General features: G+C 37.7%; 1 protein-coding gene and 1 pseudogene across 2 annotated transcripts; one reads left to right on the top strand and one right to left on the bottom strand.

Annotated features, from left to right (window-relative positions):
* Positions 1-1,570: 1,570 nt before the first annotated feature.
* On the top strand, positions 1,571-21,695 carry LOC113666164 (uncharacterized). Of its 2 annotated transcripts, none has more exons than XM_027181925.2 (7): positions 1,571-4,063; positions 16,637-16,785; positions 16,931-17,254; positions 17,784-18,071; positions 19,101-19,382; positions 20,226-20,365; positions 20,824-21,695. In XM_027181925.2, exons 2-7 carry the CDS (start codon positions 16,671-16,673, stop codon positions 20,998-21,000), a joined length of 1,326 nt encoding a protein of 441 aa, XP_027037726.2. In that variant the 5' UTR covers positions 1,571-4,063; positions 16,637-16,670; the 3' UTR covers positions 21,001-21,695. The 2 variants fall into 2 exon arrangements, with proteins under 2 accessions (XP_027037726.2, XP_027037725.2); XM_027181924.2 differs by lacking the exon at positions 1,571-4,063 and adding an exon at positions 7,521-7,625.
* A 1,537-nt stretch (positions 21,696-23,232) lies between these two features.
* On the bottom strand, positions 23,233-25,645 carry LOC149049618 (uncharacterized; annotated as a pseudogene).
* Positions 25,646-26,854: the final 1,209 nt, after the last annotated feature.

Raw genomic sequence — 26,854 nt, 5'->3', positions numbered from 1 at the left:
ACAAAACACGGAGAAAAATTGCCAACTAGCAACAGTAAAACACTGGCCTATGACAGAATTATCGATATTCGTTTTCAGAAAGAAGAGCTTTATAGCTTAGGGGGGTAAATACTTTAAATTCAAGACTCAGTTAATTATAGAATTTCGTGTCAGCGTACTGTACTTTATGGTCGGGGAGGAGTGCGGGATCATTACAGATCAACCAGAACAGCGTCTAGAACTCGAGCCCATGAGACCTCCTGCTATATTGTTTTACGGCGAGCTGTTTACGGTATTCCATGGTGCTTCCATGAGTGAAATTTTCGTAAAAGGTGAATTGGTCGTAATTGAACGTCACCGCAACCGGGTTCCAGTGGTTACCCAACCTCAAGAACATACGTAAGAACATCCCTCAAAACTAAGCGCACTTAAGAGCAATATTTGAGGAGCCACCTTGTCATCATTACGTAGAGTATCCTGATTAGAGTTTGAATTTGAAGACCGTACATTTGGGACTTGGGAAGAGACCCTAGTGATGGGAAACGCAATGACACACGCTGAGGAGGCTAATGGTAAGGTGAAAATGCGCGGTAACGTCAAACATCAATGGTGTTCATCCGCGTAGCGGAACAGAAACTCCCTTGAGCTACATCGACTGGGACTTTTTAGGAAGCACTCCTAGCACAAGCGCTCCTGAAAACACTGAATTGACCAGCGGATTTCAATTAAAACAACCATATGGGTAATTCAGTTAAAAAATTAACCAGAAAGATAATAATACGAGCTATGATAAATAGCATAGACACTGATCTATTAGCTGAGCGAAGGTGAATTAAAGAAAATGAACAAACAAACAAAGATTTACAATTGTAGAAATACTGCCTTCCGAGAGGGATCATTTTTGTTTTGTTTTTATTTATCTTATTTTTGAACACGACCTAACACGAAAACAAGGCGTAATTGAGCTACAATTATGGCAGTGTTTATCGAAGAAAATTAGTCTTTATTACTTGAATACGAACTCCGATTTATTTCTCATTTACGAATGGTTTTATTTTCATACCTCCCCATGGTAAAAAGATCTAAATAAAACAAATATCACAGTTAGATTATATTTGGTAGGCACGACAGTATTCCTTTTTGTCTCCTAATGTGTAAATCATTCGTGGGTTGTCTCATAATTGTTTAGGGCTACATAAAAACAGACACTTGATTTGGAGTTGAAACAAACGTCCTTTTAAGAGTACAGTTTGTGAATGTAACTCTGGTCATTGAGGAAAATAAGTAAATTTACAGTTGGAATAACTACATGTAGGAAAAAAGCTTGATAAGAGTTACTTATATCTGTATGATTTGATGAGGTCTGCAGCAAAGACCTAAATTATCTCAGTTTGTGGCCCACTATTTATTTTCGCACGGTGATTTTATGTACCTTAATATGGTGCAGAATCGGTGGTCAGCTGCTGCCTTTTTCGTAATTTTTTCGTCGAAAAAATACCCTGATAACAGTTTAGAGAATTATCTGACTGTTTCAGAAAGTAACTAAATTCTCGTTTATACTACACACTGCTATATGTTTCAGTTCAGCGCAACTGCTCAACAACATTTCTGACAACAGTCACGCAACTAAGTTACAAGCTAAGAGAAGAGCGAGGATCCTTTGTTACAGTCAAATGATACAACTGTTCTAAAAGTGTTAAGGGCGTAAACTCAATGTAAAGAATGTTTAACCACAAAAGCTACCAATTTCAGCCTTAATGATAAATTGAATTAAACCCGATAAGTGAAAACTGTTAGAGAAGGATAGGACAAAACTTTAGAAATCGTCGAGAGAAGAAACATTTTCAATTAAATGACTGTGCATATTTTTTCCAGGAATAAAATCCTTGCTTTACTTTCCTTGGGTGGTATGAACATTAACGGCAAGTACAGGAGACCTAAACTCGTATAAATTTGCATGCATTGCGAATTATCAATATCAGAAAAAGTTCTTAAGCATTTTTTTACGAGGGGGAAATTACAAGACAACAGAGCTTCACACAAGCACAATATAAGTTAATAAAGGATTTTTTTGTTTGTTTTTTTTTTTGTTAGTATTTCGCGTTTTCTATAAAATTCAATAAGCTCTTATGCTAAGCAATACCAGAAAGGCACCTCATACTACTGATTGACGGAATGTTCAAATTATGAGTCTGGGTTGCTTTAACCGAAGTTATTGTTTAAGCGGTGTTGGTCGCGCATGCACTATGATCTTTTCGTAACAAAATATTACTGAATGAAATTTATGCCAATGATCTCGAAAATTTTCATTGCTTTTAGAACTCCAGAAATATTAATGTAATCAAAATGTCCTCAGCCGTTGTCTTTTTTAGATCGAGAGAAACAATCAGCTATTTAAAATTGTTTGTTAACCGCATCCGGCGTCACTCGGGATTCAGATTTAGGGGGGTTGTTGATCTCAAAATTTATTTTAAAAAATGAAAAAAAAAACCTTTCTCCACGCTACCCTTTGGATAACTCGACGTAGGGTTACTTATCTACTGAGCGCTTCTCGACAAGGATTAGTGTTCAGCCTCTTAACGAATTCCTCGATCCTTTATACCGTACGTAGACAAAAATGAGTGTCTGCTTCCGAATGTTCGGTTTAAAAAAAATCTAGACCTCTTTCAAAACAGTACAGATTCCTCGAGAAAATATTTTTGTAGTCTCTTCAGAGTTCATGTTTTTAGCACTTTCCTGTTCAAGTGAACTCGAAAGACCTGTGTACTTTACTTTCAGCTTTACGTTGAGATGAATCATAAAGTATTCGGTTCTATCAGTCAACTCGAGAAGTTTGTGACCTTTGCACACTACATTCTTTAGTTATGCAGATAATTAGTTGGGAAAAGACATGAATGCATATTTTAATGCTTTGAATACTGCCAAGGAAAACTAATTAGGACATTTTGATGACGCAAACAGGAAAGGGTGGTTTGATTATGAAAAGACTAGGAAGACCAACTTAAGAAGATGTGGCTGACAGAAGGAATTTAGCTGAAGTGATTCTCAGAGTTGAGTCTCGTTCAATATAACAGCTGAACCTTATAATATTTTCCACGTCAATAGACATGATAGTGTTATTAATGATCACTTGGTTCGGCCAACTCATCACAATATATAAAATGGCCCTTCTATCTCTGTTTTTAAATCTAGACTGAATGATTCGCTCCTTTCCTTTTTTTATTCAAGAACGTATAGTTTGCTGATGTTTTTGCAGGATGTTTTTGGTGTGTCTGCTTACTTCAACTCATTTTTTTGTCTTTTTTTATCTTAATTATGTTCCGTTAATAGTAATCCACGCATAATAACTGCGTTTGTAGTCTTAGACAAAGGGTAGCATGCTATGAATACCCCATGGTTTCCAAATGAACTCCCCCGCCAGGAAAATAAATAGGATACATTTACATATAAAAGATGTAAATGTTGATACTATTTTATGGCAAATAAATCTATCAATCATCAAAAAAACATTTTTTTTTTCATATAGCGGAAGTGATATCGCTCAAGTTACGCTTAATCCACATCTTTTTTTAAAATCCTTTCTCTGGACTTTTTGGTAATTCTGTTATGAAACATTTAGTTAATAAGGAATAATTTAGCTATTTGCTCAACTATTTTTACCAGTTAGATTAGATTCAAAATAAAAACACCATTTATTTGGGTTTTAGCAATCACAAGGACTGTCTTGATTAATTGTGACTGGCTTATCCAACATCCATTAGCGGACGAGCTTGGTCGATATGTGTGGCCTTAGGCCCACACTAAATATTTTTTTGTTTGGATTTGACATTTGAAAAGTAATTGTTTGATCGGAAGCACTAAGTACGTTAAAGTTCATTTGAGACATTATTTTGGCCAATATGCTTACTCGTGCCTGCTGATAGTGAATATGAAAAGAGTCACTTTACAGTTTGCAGTAAGAGAGTCGAATATAGTTTCTCCGAGAGAGTTGACCAGAGTTATAGAGAGTAAGTAAGAGTCGGTCAGAGGTGATCAGTCAGTCAAAGTGGTTACAGAGAAGCAAAGTGGGAAAAGTAAACTTGCTGTAAGTAAAGCTGTATATGATAACAGATGTTTTGAGGGGAAGACCACATCAGTCACAACAGCCGAGTTTTACGGCGCTTTCATCCTCAGCAATATTCGTCTTCCTGTGAATTTCGCTGTCGTCAATTCATAAATCATATGTCTAGAGCAGTTTGTTTTCTCAAGGTGAAAAATTTGCTTGTCTTCATGAGCCACAATTTGGACGGATTTCTCTGAACATTTACTTTCGAATCTCTATTAAGACTAAAAAACTACCTGCAAGAGTGTTGAATTCCCTCTTCAATGATTTAATTTCCTATCAAATGTGGCCCGGTTTATTCAACAATCATGCCGCTTATCGCGATATACCAGTTAATGAGCAGTGCTATGTTTGATTATCTTGTGCCGCTAGCTTCTTATTTCATTCTTCATATCTGCTTAGTGGTAGCTAAATAATGGCTTACTTTACGTAAAAAACGGCAATCAATTTAAACATTCATATGATGGTGTGCAAGTATACAGCTGGGGTAATCAAGCAATGGGCAATTCTGCAAAACAGAGATTTATTCATTTCTTTGGTCTGTTTTTAGGCTGCGTAGGGAATTGCCCTTTTGCCCGTGCAACAAAATACGTAGATAAATCTATCGGATGAATAGAAATATTTCCTTCAAAAGTCATACTAATTTAAGTTTTTGAAAGTATGTAAAAGACCTGAACATGTGATATAAATGCTAGATATTGTGTTTCCAAGGTATTAAGACCTATTAAATTTTCTAGCGCTTTATATCAATATGTTTATCATACCAGAGAGCTTTTCACGCAAAGCTTTCCGGCTAGTTTAGATTAACGAATAGTTAATCTAATTGTTTGGACCCGTGTGATATATTGTTGTCGGCAAACTGTAACTTCTATTCTGGGATCCGAGCGATATATACTGATAAGCCAGGAACTGTGGGGACCGCTGTCGTCTGTTGTGGAAGTTTATCGTTGTTAAGTCTGTCCGGGTGGATTAAGAAGATATTTCAACAAAAGCACCAACTTGTCCTGAAAGTTTCTCTCGGTTGTGGTTCAGTAATTTTCCTAAGGATATTGAATAACCATTGTTGATAGAAGGGAGCATTGGAATTCTCGATTTTGCGGTTTGGCTATTTTTTAGATCGGTTTTTCGGTTTTTGCGTCAAAAACGTTCGGTTTTTCGGTTTTGGTGTTCATTGCTGTTAACGGATGTTCCGTTTTTTGGCATTTAGTTTTCGGTTTTCAAGAAAAATACTAACGGGTTTTCGGATTTGATATCCGATGCGGTTTTCGGTTTTTCCTATTTGACCTATTTTGGTTCCAGTTCCTCTTCGATCTGAGCGGCAATTCTGCGCCTCCACTGATCTCGAACAGCCGCTAAGCGCAGATGTTATTTTGAGGAATGCGTGACAAACCAATTGAAATATCGTAGGGATTCTTAGGGGGTTCACGCGTCTCTAATGACGCCCAAAACTTTGACCATCCGTAGGAGTACACGCGTCTTGAATGACGCCCAAGACTTTGACCTTACAGTGTGGAGCATTTAGGTCAAGGTCGATCATTTTGCGTCTTCCAACGTGCCAAACGCACTGGCAACAGAAGAAGGTTAATTGTGGATTGTGTTACGTTTTTTTACGGAGGTTGGAAAGGCGGCGAGAATTTCAGGAAGAAAAACAAGATTAGATGTAAAATAAAAATTGCAATCCTATAGAGAAATCTACCGGAATTTTTTCGGTTTTGCGGTTTCTAATGGGCCCCAATGCCCCCTCTTGATAGACTGAGGACTTACTGTTTTTGAACCGCTTCTTTGAGTCAATAATTCCGTATATAAGTAAAATTATTTATCGGTTTTCCAGACCATTTTTTTTTAGGGTTATCAAAAAGGCAGTCAATGTTACCCCTTGAGGACTTCTCTTATCCGGATGGTCGTTTTATATCATTATGGGTGGTCGAATTGGGCCCATTTCGGAAACAGCACTTAGCGGCGTGAACAATTTGTTTCGCCCTCTGAATCTAATCTAATCTTCTAATCGTCATTTCTAGATTATTCTCACTAGAATTGGCTATCAGTCAACACCGTTGTTAATCTGACCTTCGGACTAACGAGGATGAAGTGGCTATGTGTATGAAATACATCTTATATTATATGCTATTCTCAACAGCCTCTTTGCATGTGAATATGAAGGCGAACATGGAAAAGCGAGGTTGATTTTTTGTCCTCCAACAATTCCCGTTTGTTCGCTTCAATGGCGCAAGTAAATGTGTTCTTTCTTCTACCGAAAAGCTAAAGTCAAATGAGACACAATTCAATTACAAGCGAGTTAGATGCGACGTTTACTCACTTGATCGCTTTGGTATCCGTAGTAGTTAAAATGTCCAAAGGCTTACCCAAGATTTAATTTAAATAGAACTCAGAACTTCACTCAACGTTTTACAACAAACAAACTGTTTTGGAGACTTGAGATATTAATGATTATAATAAAGTTTGGATATAACGCGCTTTGTCATTGCTTGAAAGAGCAGGCTCTATCAGAGTACAAAGCATGGAGCAGAGCTAAAGCTGTCACGCCATCTGCCAAATTGTACTATGTCCGACCTTCTCCAGGACCGCCCTAGAGCTTTTTGTCTTAAACTAAAAGTGAAATTTCGGAACAAGCGAGCCCGCAAGTAGCAACAGAAAAATTAAGGGGTTTGTAGACATGCCAAGGGCCGTAATTTACGTCATTATAACTTGAGCAGAGTTCCTCAAATCCTGAAAGAGAAAAGGAAATAGACAGTCCGAGTTTTGAAGGTTTTCACGCTCAGTAAGATTGCAAGCTTACGTCCGATAACAAAAATCTAACACTCATAAAGTAGATACAGATTCTTGTTAAAAAACAAAATAACAAACAAGCAACAAAAAAAAAAAAAAAAAGACAGAACAAAGCAGGAATGATGAAAAATATTGGCAAACTGGCATAACTGTTAAAATTCATAGCAATCATGAAGGTGCCCGCGTCTCGTGTTTCTCTTTACACTTTTTTTTTTCGTGTTGTAACCGCTTCATGCATGCTTTACAACAGAACAGAGCACAGTCAAGGCTTCTCTATTTGTTAAATGAAAGGTGTGTTTATCAATTTAATTTGAAATCAATTCAAATACCTCACTTTTTAAGTATCTTGAGTAACTTTCTACTAATTGTATGTATTTATAAGCCATAGTTAGCGGCTATACGGGAGGCCAATGACCATAAAGGCTTGGCCGGACACACGAACAGGAACAGGCGAAGTTGTGATAAAATTGAAAATTATTTGTGCAAGGTGAGAAAGGTGGGCCACGGATATAGCTCCCTGTCAACGGGAAGGATGGGAGAATACCGCCGTCTCACACACTGTGCTAAACAAACTTAAAATACTTTCTTACAGGGATTTTAATAACAGGGGTAAACTTCGCCTTTGACTACCTCACGCTTCAATTGGATTAGCTGAAATCACGTGGGTTTTGTTTAAAATAAAAAAGAAGTTGAAAAAAATTAAAAGCTAATGAACATCCCTGGATCACTGAAGTATTTTCCGCGGGTAGTCGCTAAAGTAAGTTTTATACTCTTTATCCTCTATTGTACCTTTAGTTATCGAATGAATTTTCCAATTTTCACCGTCGAGGAGCGCTGTTTAACAACGCTATGATCCTTTGCATATAAAAGACAATGTCAAATTAAGAATCGATTGCACATTAATCTAATAATTTAGAATCGTTTGTACATTTTTCTTAGTTTCACGTTACGTGCATGCCAACATACTTAACTCAAAGTTTTGCCAAATGTATACTGTATGCGTATCAACCTGAAAGCCTAACTAATCAGGTTATGATAGAAAGACAGTTTAAGCGAGTTTTCCGTTTACGAAGTGTTAGGGGCCGGCAAGGCGTGAAACGACCGAAGGTTCTTCTGTTGAATTTATCGGGTATCGGATACCGCAGCACCAGCATCAAGGCTGCCTAGTCATTCACAAAATATCAATCAACAAAAGAGCGTCAAGCTTTTTCGATATTTTGATTGGTTGTCTAGATATCGACATGTAAAGTCGGAGAAGCTAAAAATATTACGTCAGTTTTGAAACTCTTTACGGCAGCCAATTTACGTTTTGAACAAAGACAGACAAAGAGACAGAGACTTTAACAATCCACGAGCCTTTTCGTGTCATTCACCAGGCGTAAATTTAGGATTCGTAAAAGGAGAAGCGCTACGCTGCTTAGGAAAGAATTCGTTACGCTCCTCGTTTAATAATACCGAGTTTTAAAATACGCTTAAATAATAGAGGATACCCTGAGGAAAGTTTTGAGAAACGTATCAAAGCGGGTTGCTTGAAAAGATAGAAAATAGCCCACAAAAGAAAATATTCCCTTTTATGACACAATCTCATCTGGCTTAACTTTGCCAAACCTCAACAACACACAGATAGGGAAATTAATGACGCCCTGATAATCAGATCACAAGGGAAATCCATTAAAAGCTATCCTGTAAAGAGCTTAAAGGCTTGTTTAAGGTAAAGTGACGCGCTTGGGTGGGGGTAACCCGTCTGTCCGTATAATCCCTTATTTTATCTTGATCACGTTTACACGATAGGTGGGGTAACCCGCTCAGGTGGTTTGCCTTGTCAACCGAGGTCGCAATTTACCAAGTAATCATTTAAGGTGGGTTACCCCGCTTAGCTAGGGTCGCGTTCATGTCACATTTACAAGAGAGCCGGCAACCCAATCCCGGGATCCCGAGGCTGTAAGATTGCATGTAAACGCGGGCTATCTTTCGACAACGGCTAGGCAGGTTACCCAACCTTCACGTAAACAGATCCTTACTTTGACGGCAGAAAATTCAAAATCGTTAGCAAATGGTTGGAGTTGTACAGGCCAATTTAACGTTCAACTCCCTTTTTCATTCCAGCTCACCTAGCGTGTCGTTTTGCGCAATGAAGAGTTCATATACCTCAAGAATAATCAGTTAGCCACATGATCCGACGCCATTGTCCGGCTCGGGGTTTATTGATGAGCGAGAGCTCATTTTTAAAATTTTTTCTTAATATATATATATATATATATATTTTTTTTTTATCAAATACAATCGTTAATAACGAATTCCGATATTTATCGTTGTTAACTCTATTCTTGCCATAGATTTGCGTCGATATTTTAGTTTTTTCTCGAGACTTGTAAATCAGAATCAATGAAAAGTAATTTGGCAATAAGGCAGTTTCACTGCTCTTCTTTCAATATCAGGCGTTCATTACATAATCGGCAGATAGTTGTTTCCGGGAATAGGCGAACTCGAATGATCGTAAAAAGTCGCATTGAAAATTTTAATCTTCTTTACCAATTTTCGATGATTTGACAACATGATATTCCTTTAGGGGGTCAACCCTGAGAGCCAAGAGGATTTGATTTACCGTGGCTGTCACTAAGGTTATAGTTTTAGTCTGATTAAATTTCGACTCGCAATTGGTCGTGCGTAAAGAAAAGTAGCAGCATCTGGTACATACCATTACTAAGAAAAAGTCGATTTGAAAAAACAGAGTCATTTGCAATTACAGAATGTAATTCCATATGAATCCTTCTAATCACAACTAGTTAGAGATCGAATTTTACGGAATTTTCCAAGATTGTTGTTCTCTGGGCGAGCGTGGTGAAAACCATGCGAAGCTAAGTAAAATACAAGCAAACGAAGCGAATATGCGAAATATATTGTGCTCACAAAGAAGTTATCTAGCTCGAACGGGATCACGCCAACACCTGTACCTCTTCTTATGATATGGTGTGTTCTGGATCACTTATGGATTTTTTGTCAATGGTGTTTGACATCAATTGTTCCGTATGCTACCAGAATTTTTAAGAATACCTTGTTACTGCATTTAAAGGCTCACCAAGTCAGGTTAAATCACACGAATTTTTTTGTATTTGATTAAAACTTATCCACAAAGCCCCCTAGGCCAAAATAACTCTCAACGAGCATGATTTTCTTTAATAGTAATTACGAAGAAAGGTCACTTGTGCGTGTCGCTGGCTTAAGTTTTCCGCTAATTTAAGACTACAGCCAGATTTCCGCAAAAAAATATTTATCCTTGTCTGAAGGGTGGAATTAGGTTAATTAGTTTAAGGTAATCCAAACTAAACCAATTTCCTCTCTCTCTCAATTCCAATATTTGTTCCTTAGCGAGAACAGATATGAACTCGGCCTCATTGCTGGAAAGCGCTTTGTCATAAAGCCGAGTTGAATGTTTTTTCTTTTTTTTTTTTTCCATCCTGCGACAGTCCTTTTTTAGAACCGTTTTTCATCGTCTTCGGCCACCATTCAACAATGTCGATAGCCCAACTGTCCAATTTTGATCATGATTAAATTTTCTTTCAGAATATTATATACTTAGAACCTGCTTTCATAAGCATATGATCTGATGCCGGAAATAACATGGCAAGATTAACCTTCTCCTATGAGGATGGCTAAAATTGTCCAAATCAAGTCATGGCCGGTTTACCCTGTCCAAACATTCGAAATGTAACTTACATTACATGGACTTAGAAAAAAAAGGCCAAATTACAGCATCTGAATCATTTTAAGGCATGCATAATTGCTCCCGAATTTAAACCAAGCAATTGATTATCATATTTTTTGGTCTTTACCAACCTTTTGAGTCTGACGTATGCGCGATGTTTTGACTAATGAGCACACAGGATGGTGTAACGGTGGACGAAGAGAAGCTTTCGCGGCGCAAAGTCAGCACAGGCAATGTGTGTAAGACGCTCAAAACGCATACAAAATATGCTCGCATCGTTTGTGGTAGACCCACACTTAAATATGTCGAGTGTTTTCGGTACGGGTCGTTCCGTGAACCTTATGAGATATCTCTTTATCGTGAAAGAATTCGTTAATGTATATGAAAGGTAAAATATCGTGCCAGTCGATATTTAAAATTGTTTTCTCATAACAAACTGATGTGTTCTTGCAAGAATGAGGCCCGTGTAGCAAATTGTTGCAATTATAAATTAAATAGAGACATAGAAAAAAATCCTGGCCCTCCAACATATGTTGACCCTAACAAAATAGTAGTAGCCCCATACAGTCAAGGTAAAGAGTTAGTTTTGAATAGAGTGCAGGACAACAATGTGTTGCAATGAATTTGTGTTCTTTGATTTATCATGACACACAAGGGATCAGCTCAGCAAATGATCTTATACAAATAATGAATATTGGAAATCAGCTTTATTCAAGTTTGTCACAATTAGCCAGACAGGCATACTTAATGCAGTAAGAATTACCGACAGCATTAAATGTGTTTGATACTGATTATCAACTGGAATCGCTCATATTTGAAAGCTACACCAATGTTAGCAGTAGGGTGTATTACTGTAATAGTAATATGGGGTTCAAAATATTTGATTCTCATGTTAGAGATTTGTATGGTAGAGGGCAGCCTAAAGGTACATGTGTTGTTCTCGAAGTACTGTCTCCTGATAGTTAGTGCATTATTTTCAGAGTCGTTTCAGAGAGTTGAAACGAGAGGAGTACAAATTGAGAATATTCAAAATAGGATGGTTTCTCAAAACAGTCTGAATGAAACCATGAACTTCAATCTAAGTTGTGCTGTAGCTCTACACTCTCTTTGCTACCCTATAATAAAATCATGTAATTACTGGAATTACAACTCATCCTTAACCACCATTGTTGACAAGGGCAAAAAGACGTATCGTAAATCAAGCTTAGCACACAACCAGCAATCACCTGTTAATCTTCCGAGAACTGTAGATGTTTATGAAACAAAAGTAAATTGGGATAATTTGTTTAAGAGAGAAGGACTATTAACTGATTCACTTCAAAGCAAGTCAATTCGTGAGAATGAAATAATACATAATAATGAATGCACAAAGTTTTTGATATAATTTTCCTTATGCTGCATTAGTTGTACCTTTAAACCCACAAAAAGATGAAAGTATATGTATTCCCCCCTACTTTATTTAGCAAATAGAGAAGCCTTGACTGTGCTCTGTTCTGTTATAAAGCACGCAGGAAGCGGCTAGAGCACGAAAGAAGTGTAGGGAGAAACACGAGACGTAGTCGAGTGTTTCTTCCCACTTCTTGAGTGCTCTAGCCCACGTATCTGCCCACGTTTTAATAACGTAAATAACGGCGCCTGGTATGTTTACAAACCTTTCTTTGGTTCTTCTGTTACTACTTGCCGGCTCGCTTGTTCCGAAATTTCACTTTCAATTATCGGAAAAAAGCTAAAAAGAAGTCCCGGAAAAGGTCGAACATGGTACAATTTGGCAGATGGCGTGACAGCTTTAGCTCAGTTCTATGCTCTATACTCTCATAGAGCACGCTCTTTCATCCAATGGCAGCGCGCGTTATATCCGAACTTTATTATAAAATGAAAGAGACAATTCCCCTATTCAGTACACTAAAAACATAAATGGAAGTACTTGACTTGTTGATGCCATTAGAAAAATACTGGAGAAATATAATACTCTAGTGCAATACAGAATACTGTTTGCTACATGTTCGTGTAAAGTATTTGACAGAAAGGACAGAAAAAAAATTGATGACTAAACATTATAGAAAAAAAAAAAAACAATACTGTAAAGCAATGGAGCCAGCAGAGAAAAAATATCATTGGAGAAAAAACAATTTAGGGATATGAAATATAAACAGGAGATGCAGAAAAACTTTCCCAAAAATACAAAACATTAGATACTGGGTAATCAGTATCTTCAGGATGCACTAGCCTTGACTAAATGCATTGAAGATCACCCTCTGTTTGTGAAGCAGTTCTGAATCTATTTAATAACTCTGTGAATGGTTGGTCATCCTTTTGTCTCATATTTTTAGTCAACTCTATCATCTTGAAAAGTAGCCAGGAATGGCACAAATTGTAAACATTATTTTTATATTTTTCAAAGACGAATTTCCTTCAAATTGGTGGAAGTTAATTCAAATCACCTACTGTAATAATGCTAAGTCCCGGAAATAGGCATGCAGTTGTTTGATGTTGACAATATTTATCTTAGTTTTTGATGGATGTGCAGTAGCAAAGTATTTGATACCATGGAGAGTTCATTAATTGTTATCAGTTTTAAATCTGACAGTGTCATTCTCATATGTGATTTCTTTTGGTCTGACATTGGTGTTATATTGTCAACTGATTTTTTGGGGATAGCATACCAAGAGAAAAAAACAGTTACAGGATAAACCAATAATTAAGTAACCCTAAGCAAATGCAAGCACAAAAAAAAGTTTATTTCCAACAGAAAGCCCGGGTGAACGCAAATATGCGTTTATTTGAATCAATGAATCGAATTAAATCAATCAGCCATTACACTTTAACTGTTCCCACGGCTATTGCTTTTCATCAGTACGTTAACAATTGAAGCAATTCATAGCATTAGGTTTGTGCTTTATATAAATATTTTAAGTTTATTCGAAAGTTAAGTGTAAACTGTAACAAGCTTGGTTATCGTTTATGCGCGGCCCAGCACTTCCAGCCTGATTACATTCGATGCCAAAACTCAATCTCGCCCCCACGCTGTGCTCACCACATTGCTTTACGCCAATTAACGCGCCTTTTGTGCATCTGTTTCCGACCAGAATAATTAGTTACAAGAACTTGGTGCTAGATCAAGATAGCAGTTTCATGTAAATCACATCGGGGTGTGGAAGGGTTTAAGTTGTCGATTCGGTTAGTCCCTTTGCCCGTCCGCTATCATTCAGCAATAGTATGACTTATCAGTCCCTGTATTCTTGGAGCGAGTCATCACTAAAGTAAGATTTCATCATTCTCTTGTGTTGATACCTTTTTCGGTGAGGTCAAATTTAAGGAGGGAAGTACTGCTTATGATAATTGCGATTTATATCGTTATGCTGGATAACGGAGAAATAAAAAGTTATTCAAAACCTAAATGCAAAAGATGAAAAAGAACTTAAAACTCCTAAACTATCATATACGTTGTACATCAATAAATGAACAATTGGGAGTTTAAGAAAACCACGATGGAAACGGCAACGGGAACGTCATTGGACAAGAGGTTTGATGGGCAGAACAATAGCTGTGCACGTGCCTTTGTAAATTTCTTTGCGTCCTCTGAAAAAACATAAAATGATCAAAATTTGCGTTGTCTGGTGAACGTGAAGGAGGACGGCTGATTTTTTTTTAATTTCTATTTCTAATTTATCTCTGTGTTACATATTCAGTGTCGGGATAGATTTTACTGTAACGAACAAACTAGAGACTTTGGAGTATTGCGAGTATCGTAGGTAAAATATAAGTTCGTTTTTTTAACCGACGTTGTCCACGGCGTCGCTTTTAACAAACCACCGCGGCGACGGGAATGAGGATGTGGCAAAGCAAAAGATCTAACGAGCAGAACAATAGCTCAGCATGTGGGTTTGAAAACTGCGGACATTTCTTGACCGTCCCCTGCAAAATGACAACGTGAAATCATCAAAATTTGGGTGGTCCGAGAAAGGAAACGCCGAGGAAAAATGATTTAAGATTTCATTTAGAACTCAACGCCGCTCCCATACGTTATGCTGAGGTTAACTTATGGCGCCTTAAGAGATGGTAGAAACATCCAGTCAGGCGCAAAATTCCAACTAAATATATATATATATATATATATATATATATATATATATATATATATATATATATATATATGCATGCTCACTAGTTTTTCTAGTTTGAGCACTCTGGCATGGCTTAGATGATACCACATATGTGAGATCACTTGGGGTGGCTATATAGCCTTACTTCCATCCTAGCATCAGCACTGCACTGATGAGGCCCAGAAGGCCGAAACAGTATTGTCTGCAGTTAGATATAGCTCTTTGGCATACAAAGCTTTGCTTTCATGTCCAAATTGAGCACTCTACTAGGATGAGTCATTGCTGCTAGCATTATGCATGCTCACTAGTTTTTCTAGTTTGAGCACTCTGGCATGGCTTAGATGATACCACATATGTGAGATCACTTGGGGTGGCTATATAGCCTTACTTCCATCCTAGCATCAGCACTGCACTGATGAGGCCCAGAAGGCCGAAACAGTACTGTCTGCAGTTAGTTATATATATATATATATATATATATATATATATATATATATATATTAATTATTTTATATTATATTTATATTCAGTTGTAAATCGGACGCCTTCCTTGGCGTTGCCGTCCTAACTGCTAAAGGTGCCTATTGTGTAGACAGTGGCTGTTTAGACTCGAACGGGAAGCAAAGTCTTCCTGCTTCGAAGTATGACGTTTTTGAAATTTCTTTTTTTCCAGTTGTAAATAAATTTAATTGACAGTATGAATTGTTCTACACGTAAGCCAAAAAATATATACGCTCAGTTAATGTTAATCACGTAGCCGTTAGTTATCATAGCAGTTAGTAGCAAACGTTTTGTTACCAAGGTTACGCGGACTACCTGCATGACATAGCTTCCATATTTGTACAAGCCGTCACCAAAAATTGATTTTTTTAATTTTTTATTTTTAATATATTTTAAAGTTAACATACTTTTATTCGTGTATGTTAGCATGACTATGCATACTAGAGATTTCTAGAAACGTATATTTACAGGTGTTATCTATAAGAATCATGTCCATCTCAAATTTCCCTCATTTCCTTCATTTTCTGAATACACCATAATTAAAATAGAGATTCAAGTAAGGTAGAAGAGGATTTACTCTATATCGAGCAATGATAAAAAAAAATTAATTGATTCTTTTAAATTCCTTGGATACACAGTTAGTCAACAATGTAACTAACATCTTAAACCTTCGGCGTTTAAATTAGTGAAGAATGAAAGAACCAATAACGATACCAGGTGATATCTGAAGCAGCGACATAACGGCAGTGTCTGTGTCTTTTCCTCAATTTTTCGCGGAAAATCGAAATTGAAAGCAGTCAGAAAGTTGCCGCGGAGAGGCATTGAATTTTAGAATATGAGAATAAAAAGGGAAGGAGAGAGAAAAATTGCAGAATACGCGAATGAAAGGGACAAAAAGAGAGAGAGAGTTTGTAGAAATAATGTCGTAGGAACACGAAGAATGCGTAGAACTGTTGTTGGCAATTATTTCCAGAACTAGAACATTTGCATTTTCTCCGATATGTTGGAATTAATTTAACTAAATATTTGTTAACTATCAGGCGGTTGGTAAACCAAGGGAAGTTGAGATTTTATTGGTATCTGGTGCAGTCAATTTAAAGAAAAGACAAAGGGCACTAGGGAAAATTATAGGAAATTGACGAAAAAAGAGAATTTTTTATGAAAAAGACCATATTAATGAGTTAAAACTCATCGTTGTAAATAGACACCCCACAATAATGGGTTTAGTCATATTCTTGATGTAGTCAATGATTTCATCTTCGTACCCTACTACTCTGCCCTTATCTCAACGACTGATTAAATTTAAAGGAGTTATTTTCCTTATTTCCATGTAAGGTCCTGTCTAAAAACAAAACTTTTAAATGTAGTTCGAAAAGCATTTTCTTAAGGTGGCTGTTCCTACCCTGTCTGACTAATCCTGCTCATTACCTTTTTTCCAATTGACAATCCCATTTGCAGGCCTTCGGATACACCTCGACAACATTTCACGACGATGGGTGGCTTTTGGCTGAGAGAGGCAACAAAGTGGATACTACTATTGAATCTTGCCAGCACTTTATGGAATCCTCCATTTGTCAGAAGCGAAACGTGCAATTCCAAAATCAGAAGTAAGCAATGAAAACCCACGGTACGAAGAGTATGGCCTATTCTTTTAAACTTTTTTTTTCATTCTTGTCCTTCTCGGTTGGAATAGAGATAGAAAACCATATTTTATCAGTATTTTTTCACCAACTAGTTTCCTCTCTTGTACAGTAAGACCCGTTGTCGTCATCTCTCCAAGTCCAGAAAATGTCAGTTTAGCCGTTGGTGCCTCCATAACTCTGACTTGTAAAGCAGAGCCGAGAACTATAGATAGAGGGTACATGGATAGATGGGTCAAGTATATTCAATGGTACAACCCAAATGGTACAGAAGTTGGAGCAAAATGCCAGCAGCCTTCAAGCATCTTCGCATATAAAAGAAAATTCAGCTGCCCATTGGTTTTTAAAAATCTGACAGAAGATGAATTTGGCCACTATATTTGCCAAGCGGGCAATCATTATAGAAAACACTGCACAAGGCAATCATTTACAATAGGTACGTATTTCATCATAACTCGTTTATTCATTTGTCTTTTTTTGTTCCTTTTTTTGTTTGTTTGTTCGTTAGTTTTTTTTTTATTTCCCACTTACATAATGCGTGACGGTAAACACCTTACGTTCTTGTTTGGGAAAGGTGGATATCGTAAGCGGATTTTTCTACTTACAGACACTTTTTTCAATTTCTTTTCTTGCCTCCCAGTTTCTCGTAAACGGACGCGGACACTTTTGAAATTGAAAATGTGATTTTTCTTTTGTTTACACTCCCTCGTAAGCGACACCCAATGGGTAATTTATTACTCTAGGCAAACAAAATTGTCCTGACTTTGGAAATCAACAAAATGTGAGTTTCAATTGACAGAGCAACAGAACAGTTGGGATCGGGTTTGTTAAATCTCCATTTGTCCGCGGGAAAGCAAGCTATCGGAGGCAGACAGTTCTAATAACGGGCACTTTTTCCAATTCCCGAAGATGTCCTCTTACGAGGGAGTTGACTGTATTTATATTAGTGCGCACTTTCCCTCCAGGCTCTGCACCGGTTTTTTTGGAGGTTCCAAGGAATCAAAGTGTTTACATAGATTCCAATGTCACTTTCGATTGCAATGCTACTGGTCTTCCTAAGCCAAACATCTCATGGATCAAGAACGATGATTTTAATACCTTGCAATCCAATTCAAGCGCAAAGGACAAGAATAGCATCCACAGTGAGCTCTTCATAACGAAAGCGAAGAAGAAGGATTTTGGCGGATATAAATGCGTGGCAATTAACAGCATTGGAAAAAAGGTATCATTATCGGCCTTCTTAAGCCAGAAAGGTGAGAAGAAAAACTTTCCATTTACAGCTCCTCACAACTTTGAGCTATTTAGCGACGGTTGAGCGTCCTGTGCGAGATGTTAAGTCTTAATTACATCAGTTGAACCCTGCTGGGAAAACATCTCACCTAGCTAAACAACTTTCCGACTTGACCTCCATTTATCTTGACTCAGATTAGACCCCATTTTTAATATCTGATCTGCAGTAAGCGACTTACTCTTTAAGCAGCCTCATAGGCTTGGCATTTTTTGTGTCGAAGTCGAGAAGCTTGACCGTGAAGAGGAATGTAATCGAAATGCAACTAAAATTTATAGCTTAATACTAAGACTGCGTGCTGATTTTCGTTTTCTATTCAGTTTCCCTTTTTCTGCCTTTTTAGTAAAATCATTATTTTGACCCCAAGAGCGTTTCGGATTTCCCACTTTTTACAAAACTACTCCTTTAACATCCAGTGAGCCGAAGTGTCTTGATCAATTCTACTGTAACTTTTGACTGTGTTGCTAAGGGTCTCCCGAGGTCAACAATCCAGTAGATGAGGGACAATACTTTATATCCCCTTAATACCCAGAGCATGTCTTGTTCAAGAAGACAAAAACAATCGCAGCCAGCTTACAATAACAAAAGAACAGAAGGAAGATTATGGAAAATGTAAGTGCATTGCAAAGAACGTCGTTGGTGAAAAAGAATCAGGAGTCGCTATCCTTATGTGGTGACCCTGTTTAGTTGTGTCTAGGGCCTAACTTCATCCATGTGGAAACACAAAAGAAAATCTTTTTTTTAAAGATCTCCATGACAAGGGCGTGGTTTGTCAAATAGAGCAAATGCATTTGGCTTGTTATTTTGTGCTAACTGCTAAAGTAGTCTCATCGAAACAAGAGCTATGATTACTATTAAGGTTATGCCTCTTGAGTCGACACGAATGGAGAGAGTGTCACATTTGCTCCGCTTGCCCTACTATTACAGATCCTTTCCGAACATAGCATCCATTTCTTCTCACCTTTTAATAGTAATTTTCTTGTTTCAATTACAGAAAAGCGGGAAGACCCAAAAACCAAAAGTAATTCAGTTGGTTCCAACGGAACTTTTAGCCTCACTGCCAGTTGTCATTACAAGCCAAACAATAGCAATGGTTCAAATGTTTCCAAAACCAATTCAAAGGTAAAGGTCGTTGTAACTTCAGATGCCACAAAATGCCACAGTATACTAAGCGTAGAGCTTATAAAGGAGAAGACGAACGAAGATGAAGGCACGTATCAATGCCGAACAGCCGGAAAGAGGGAGTCAAAGTTAGCCTCTTTACACGCAAAGGAAGGCAAGTTCTTGAAATCATAGGAACATTTGTAGTTTTTCTTTCGGAAAATATGTATCGATTTCACTAAAATTTATATACAGGCCGTGTTTAAATTCCGTTCAAAACACTGTGAGTCAACATTTTCAAACTTCCTTTGCTGCAGCTCACACAGTGGGATTGAGTCAGCAAGACTTAAATACATTTTTGTGATCACCTTGCATTAATATTCTTCATGCATGTATGTCGTAATTGACCATCGTAGTAATATTTGCCATCCTAAATTGTACCAATGATTAGTATATTATACCATCCCAGTTTCCTCGAATATGATTGGTGGATGAGCTGCCTTATTTTTTATAACTTCATAGTGTTGTAAGCGGAAAGTTGGTCGGAATCGGACACTGGTAATCAAACAGTTACATCAGCAAATCACATTAAGCAAGCTCAAATAAGTCCACCAAAGACAGAATTGATGACAGTAACCATAGCAATGGCATACCATCCAAAGCTGAGGGTTAAAAAATATTGGAAGTTGTCTTTAGAGCGCTTTAGTGTGTGTCTTTCACAAAATTGTAATGACCAAGTGGTTAACGATTGGAATCAGAAGTCCTTCTTTTAATGAATACATTTAGCTTTCCTCGGAAATTTTTAGTAGTTATAATTAATTGGTAACAGGATGTCATTGTCATGTCAGGATGGATTGGCAAATCGGACTCGCATTTCACGGTCGTCCAATTTGCTCAATCACTCGTATGGCCAGAAACCTAATTGGACTATGCACGGTCCTTTTTTAATCATTACGACGAAAGATGTTGGCCATCAAAGTCTTTAAGTTTTAGTTTGATCTTTTGTCTTATATCACAGAAATAACCGAAACAAAACTGCACGAAAGCTCAACTAGTCAGATTGCGATAGTAATCGCTGCATCTTGTGTGGTGGTAACCTTACTTATCAATGGTGTTTTGGGGCTTTCGTGGTACAAGCGATTTAAAGGTGGAAAAAAGGTAAATATTCGTGGTTTTTAGGTTTTTTTTGTGTGGTTGTTTGTTTTTCCGTTCACGTTTGCTTATTCTTTTTCATTTAAGAAACAAGAATACAGCAAAAGTATGCAAACATAAAAATTGAAAACTTCGCGTCCAGTTTCCCATTATCTTCATTTAAATCTTTAAGGGTGCATCCACAGGTGCGTTTTCATTCGATAAAGAATTCGTTTTGACTCATTTTTGCCTGTCATCAACGTTTCAATTCTTGAGTGGACAGATTGAAACGAAGGCTTTTGGAATTAAACTGTAATGATTTTCAATTTGGGTTTGAAAGCAATGATTTTACTGAAAATATATTTGCTTTTGTTGAGCATACCCGTAATAACTAAGAAAATTCCAAGGCGTTGAAAAAGAATACATTAACATGGTTCCAAAGTTCCTCGTCGGTAATTTGTCTTTTCTCATTTGATAAACGTCAGTCGGAGGGACAGCGAAACGTCACTAGGGTCCATATGAGCAATGGCAGACACCCAACAGTCCTAATTGCGCAGGATATTGAAGAACCCTGGTCGCTTGGAGCAAAGAACATGGGAAGGGTCGACGAAAAGCTCGTGCTGTGTGCAGTGGAGAATCGTTTGGGTGACGTGGAACATTGATGGAACGAATTATAGACGATGCTTGCTGGCCACAGTCTTTTTTTAAATTTGCATTTTATTAGTATTGATGTGGAAAGATTGAATCATCAATTTCTAGTTTTAATCATGTATTTGTAGTTTTAATCATGTATTTGTAGTTTTAATCACGAATGTAATTTCCTATTACTTTTTACTTCTTAGACTTGACTAAGACACAACCACATCAGCTAGACAGTAATTTGTCGTGGATAAATAAGTACCTTCATTAGTATGTAACACTTGTTTTAGTATATTATTTGAGGTGATAAAGGGCCGTAAGACTCTAAAAAGGAAACGTAACATGGGGGCTCAATCTGGCACCTGACCAACTAACTTCACAAAGTTATGTAGGCTCCGGGAATATTTTCACCGACGATAATAAGGGATATGAATCGAGGGGAGAGATATCATTCAATTAGCTTAAGAATGCCTTGTCTGTTGGTCCTACATGAGATTTGAATCTTTTTATGATGTCCTCGGATGTCTGACGTAAGAAAAAATTATTTACTTCTAATCAGACAGTTTCTATCTATTGTTTTGCGAAGTTCATGAATTTTTTTCAAGTCTGAAATTCAGATAAGGTGGTTAAAAGGATGTCAAAGCTATTTTAAAATGATAAAACCTAAGCTAATGTAACTTGAGTCGATTCAAGGTTCAATAAAATTTGCTGGCTCGCAGGTTTGCTTGAGCTTAGTTGAATAAATGGGGTAAAGTTCTAAAGAACCCGTGGTGCTGCGTCGGTGGAGATGTATGACGAGCTAATTTGGTTTTATTAACTGTGTTGATAATGTAAACGGCCACTATAAAAAGTCTCTTAAGCTCCGTTAAAAAAGGCGAGATAGATGATGATAGTTTCAGCCGTTTGAACGAGCGGATGTTAGTGAGCCATAACTTTTTTCTAACCTCATAGCGCGCCATATTTGTGTACAATAACAATTTTTTCAACTATCATTGACTATTATAAACCGTTTTAATGCAAATATCATAACCTATGGGCATAGGGTAAAATGTTGACTAGATCATTGGACCCTTGGACTCTCGGACTATTTTTTGGACTATTTTATGGACCATTTTTAGGACCATATTTTGGAACTTTTTTTTTTGGACTACTTCTCACACCATTAGTTATTAGGAAGAGGTGGAATATATTCTATCAGTACTTAGAAAGGGGTGGTAGGCAAACTGTTGTTACCGAGGGAGGGATGGAGGACGAACTATTAGTACGCAAGGAGGGGTGGGAGGTTGATGTATTAGTAATTGCAATTGATTAATGAAGTTTTCACTGGATCATACAAATTATTTTAAGCGGTTTTCTACTGACTATTTTTATTTCAAATTTTTGCCATGGGCCTTGGCGATTCTTTGTTTTTTCATACGAATGCGAAACCGGCACCTAAACACTAAGCTATGATTGTTATTGAAAATATCACCGATTCCCGTTTCGATACATACATACATATATACATAAGCTTTATTTATCCTCGGATTTCAGTGTAGTTTACAAGCTAGTATCTCCATCCTAATTACTAATTTTAAAATTTACAGCAAGAACAAGGCTTAAAAGAGAAAAAAATAATTCATAATATAATAATATAATAATCATTAATATAATAATATAATGTAATATTAATGTAATATTAACAGAAACCGTGCACTAACAGTTTGCGCTTAAATTCACTATAATCTAGAGTCTTTCTAAAGTGGTCAGGGAGGGAGTTCCAGTACTTAACAGATGAATAGCTAAAAGAATTTAGACCATATGTGGTTGTAAACGGCTTAGGAAGTGATAAAATATTGGTGCCCCTTAGGGAGTAAGCAGTAGATCTTTGCTTGATCAGTTGTTTCAAATAGCACGGATATTTACCAAGATGGAGACAGTTGAATATACAAATCATCATATTTTGTATCCTCCTGTTGGCTAAACCACACACACCTGCCTTGTCTAAAAGATCATCATAGTTCGAGTCCCAGTCCTTTAAAACAAATCTTAAAATACATCTATTTGAGGTGCCCAGTTTAACAGAGTTCTCTGAACTACAAAAGTGCCATATCATTGAACAGTAGTGAAAATGGGGTAACATAAACGTTTTATAAAGGCGAAGCATAATTTCAGTAGAAATAAGTTTGCCAAATCTTTTGAAGACACTGAACTGATTATTATTTTTTTACATACAGAGGATATGTGTTCCTTGAAATTAAGTTCATTATCAAGAATTATTCCAAAAAGTTCCAGGCATCTTGTGGTTGAGAAGGAGAAAGGGTAATCGGTTTTGCCAAGAACCATCCCTTGGTGTTAGCGGGGTTGGCTTTCATCCCTTCAGACATTTCATCAATGTCTTCGAACCATTTGTTTGCTATTTGTACATCATGATTGATCCGCTTTTCCAAGGCTACTGGGTCTACGTCAGATGTGTGCAGTTGGCAGTCATCAGCATAAGTGTTTAGTTTTACAGACTTAATGTGAAAGATGAGGTCATTGAGGAACATGTTGAAAAACATGGGTCCCAGGACGCTGCCTTGAGGCACGCCACGCTTCACGCTCATCCAAACCGAATAAGTATCACCAATTTTCACTCGCTGCATTCTATCCTTCAAGTAGTCACCGATAAGGGCACAGCTGGATTCATGCAAACCATACGCTTTCAGTTTCGCTAGTAACAAAGCATGAGGTACGGTGTCGAAAGCTTTTGACAAATCCATTGATATAACCGCCACGATCTCTTTTTTATCTAGACTACGCCTCCAGTCCTCAGTCAGCCTAAGCAAAGATGTCTCACAACTATGGTACCTTCTGTAGGCAGATATGTATTCGGACAATATGTTTTGGTAAAAGTCGCCCATTTGCGCTGAAAGCAGCCTCTCGAAAACATTATTGAACGCAGGTAAAACGGTCACTGGTCGATAATTGCTTTTGTTCAGTTCATCGTCCTTTTTAAATAAAGGAGTAACCTGACCTAATTTCCAGCGCGACGGATACTGTCCTGTCCTGATCGAGTGATTCATTATTGCAACAATAGGACCAGCAATCGCGTTGGCAGACTCTTTTACCAGTCGCGGTGGTATTCCGTCATGACCACAGGATTTGCGGGAGTTGATTTTGAGTAACAAAGCTTCCACTTGGGTTTTATTAGTATATTGAAAAGCAAATTTGTTTCTCACAGCGAGCTGTTCATTGTTGTTGAAAATCGCCTGAATGCTAGAATGCGCATCCAACTCGTTTCCATTACTCTGTTCAGTAATCTCTGGCACGCCGTCCGCGATGTTGACAAAATAACTATTAAAAAGCTCCGCCATTTGTTTTTTGTCTGTTATCACGACATCGTGTTCTTTTAATATTATGTCATTTGCTTGCGTGCTTTTCCTTGAATGCAAAAATTGGGCGGTATGTGTTCAAAAACTCCCTTGGGTTTTCCGACTCACTTTTCTTGTCGAAGAAAGTTTTAATAGCTTTACGTCTTAGAGAAGTGCAAATGTTCCTTTGTCTCTAGTACAATTCATAATTAGTATCAGTTCTTTCGCGGATGAAACGTTTCCACAAACGGTTTTTCTGGCGAATAGCTTTGCACCATTGTTCCTTCATAAAGGGAACTTGATTTCCCCTTATGCGGACCTGTTTCAAAGGTGCATGCTCACCAAGAATGTCCTCGTATAGACAATCAAACACGTAGAGCTTATCGTCAACGTCGTCAAATATTTCAGCTACTTGGAAAGGAACATTATGCAAATCATGTAGAAAATGCTATTTATCAAAATTTTTGAGGCTTCTTAATTGTATTTTCCGAGATCGTATTCTCGGTTCCGATGCCCTGAGTATGGCAAACACAAGAGAGTGATCACTTATATTAACATGGACTACGCCCGATGACTGTATTTTTCTCAAGTTGTCAGTGAGAAAAAGGTCTAGTAGGGTTTCTGATGTCTTGGTTATACGGGTGGCTTCATGTATTAAATTCTTCAAGTCGCAAATATCAAGTAGGTTTGCCATAACTCTACCATCCCTTGGCGGCTTGTCTGGTAGTAACATATCCGACTTAAAGTCGCCTACGAAAAAGCAGTTACCAGGAAGTATTGTGATCGCCTCAAGTATGGAGGATAGTTCAAATTTCCATGGCGATTATGGGACAGACGCAGATGTTAGAGGTCTATAGATACCGACGATGGTTTTCCACTTCTTAGCTATCCTCACCTTCAGCACAATCGATTCAGTCTTGTACCGTTCACGCTCACATAATCGAAGATTGGGAAGGTCTTTAATGACTTTAAAGCAGAGGTCTGCGCGGATATAGACCAATAAACCACCGCCATGTATGTTTCTGTCAGCCCTACACATTCGATATCCGGTGACCATAAATTGACTATCTGGAAAACTGGAATCCAGCTTCGTTTCAGAAAGTACTAAAATATTAAACTTTCCTTCTAAAAGCCAATACTTGACCTCAAAGAATTTAAAACCTGCAATATGGTCCACATTAACATGTCCGATTTTAATGTTGGTCCAATGTTTCTTAATCAAGGCATCGTATTCACTCCACGTTTCATCGTCGGAACATGATCCAGTAGAACTGTTGGTACTTGTGCTGGAGTTCAAACTCGAGCCCGCAAAAGGTAATTGGCAAAGAGCGTCCATACATGACTCGCAAGTGTGCGATGTACTGCAAGACTACTGCAAAATTAGATATTGCTTAGGGGTCACACCGCCGCATTTAATGTGAGACCACAACGAGCAGCAGTCGCATATGGTTGCACGGTGATTTATAGCAATCGTCCGATCACACTCCTTGCATTTTTTACGAGAACTGTCATGGCGGATGGCTGATTTACAAGTTGAGTCACATTGTCTGTGAGGTGCTGGATGAGGATGAATGTCTCCACTTCTAACCACAGAAAGAGCAACCGGGTTGAAGGAAGCCGTACAGTTCGAATAGTACGCCACTCTTGACTTCTGAAACTTCTTGTGAGGTGAGTTGACAAATTGGCCACCGATCCGTGACCTATGCCTTGGCGAAATTAGATTGAAACTGACCGGGTATGAGTTGAAATACTTGAAAAAATTATCCCCGTAATGCACTTGAGCATTTTTCGAGAGCTTGAGAGAGTATAAGTTGACAGAGAACAAAGCTAACAGCGAAAAACTTAATAAAATTACGGACAAGCTCGAAACACGTCTGACCGCCATAATCACCGCTGGCCATTCGTGATAGTTGATGATACCCAATGATAGTGCTTGATAGTTTGTAATCATACGCGAGTGATCGTTTAAACTGTCATCAACTATCATGACCATTTGAACTGGGCTTTCTAGTATAGAGCGTAAAGTATCTTAAGGCACAATAATATTAGTTATGTTTGGTTGATTATTTTGACACATAACTTTTCGGTTGAATCCAGCGCCTTCTTTAGGGTTAACAAAAAAACCATTCGATTTCTATCAATAAATAAGATGAGGCGCCACTTAAATGTGATCAGACAAATAGTCTTGGGCATGCCTTTCGATCATATGGGCGAGTCTGTCATAAGCTGTCCTTTTCCAAAGAAGTGAACCGTCACATATTTTCTCACGGCCCCGACGTGATTAAGTAGTAGAAGTCGTCCTGATTTAGATCAGCAGTAAACTATATTCTCGTCAGTAGGGAGCCCGGCTATCTTTAAAACAAGGAACGGGGGAATGAGCAATAGGAAATTGGCAATGGGCAGTGGGCAAAGAGGAATCTTTAAAATGGGGAATCTTTAAAAGCGGGGAATCCTAGAAGCGCGAATCTTTAAAATGGGAATCTTTTAAAAGCGGGAATCTTTATAATGGAGAATCTTTAAAAGCAAGAATGATCAAAACGTTGTA

This window comes from Pocillopora damicornis, chromosome 2 (assembly GCF_964200805.1).
Source record: "Pocillopora damicornis chromosome 2, jaPocDami1.2, whole genome shotgun sequence".
NCBI lineage: Eukaryota > Metazoa > Cnidaria > Anthozoa > Scleractinia > Pocilloporidae > Pocillopora > Pocillopora damicornis.
This window is presented reverse-complemented; position numbering and strand designations above follow the sequence as displayed.

Coding starts and splice junctions, on each gene's coding strand:
- LOC113666164 (XM_027181925.2), top strand. CDS start 16,671: ATGGGTGGCTTTTGGCTGAGAGAGGCAACAAAGTGGATACTACTATTG. Junction 16,786..16,930: donor GTGCAATTCCAAAATCAGAA/GTAAGCAATGAA, acceptor TCTCTTGTACAG/TAAGACCCGTTGTCGTCATC. Junction 18,072..19,100: donor GGCCTTCTTAAGCCAGAAAG/GTGAGAAGAAAA, acceptor TTTCAATTACAG/AAAAGCGGGAAGACCCAAAA.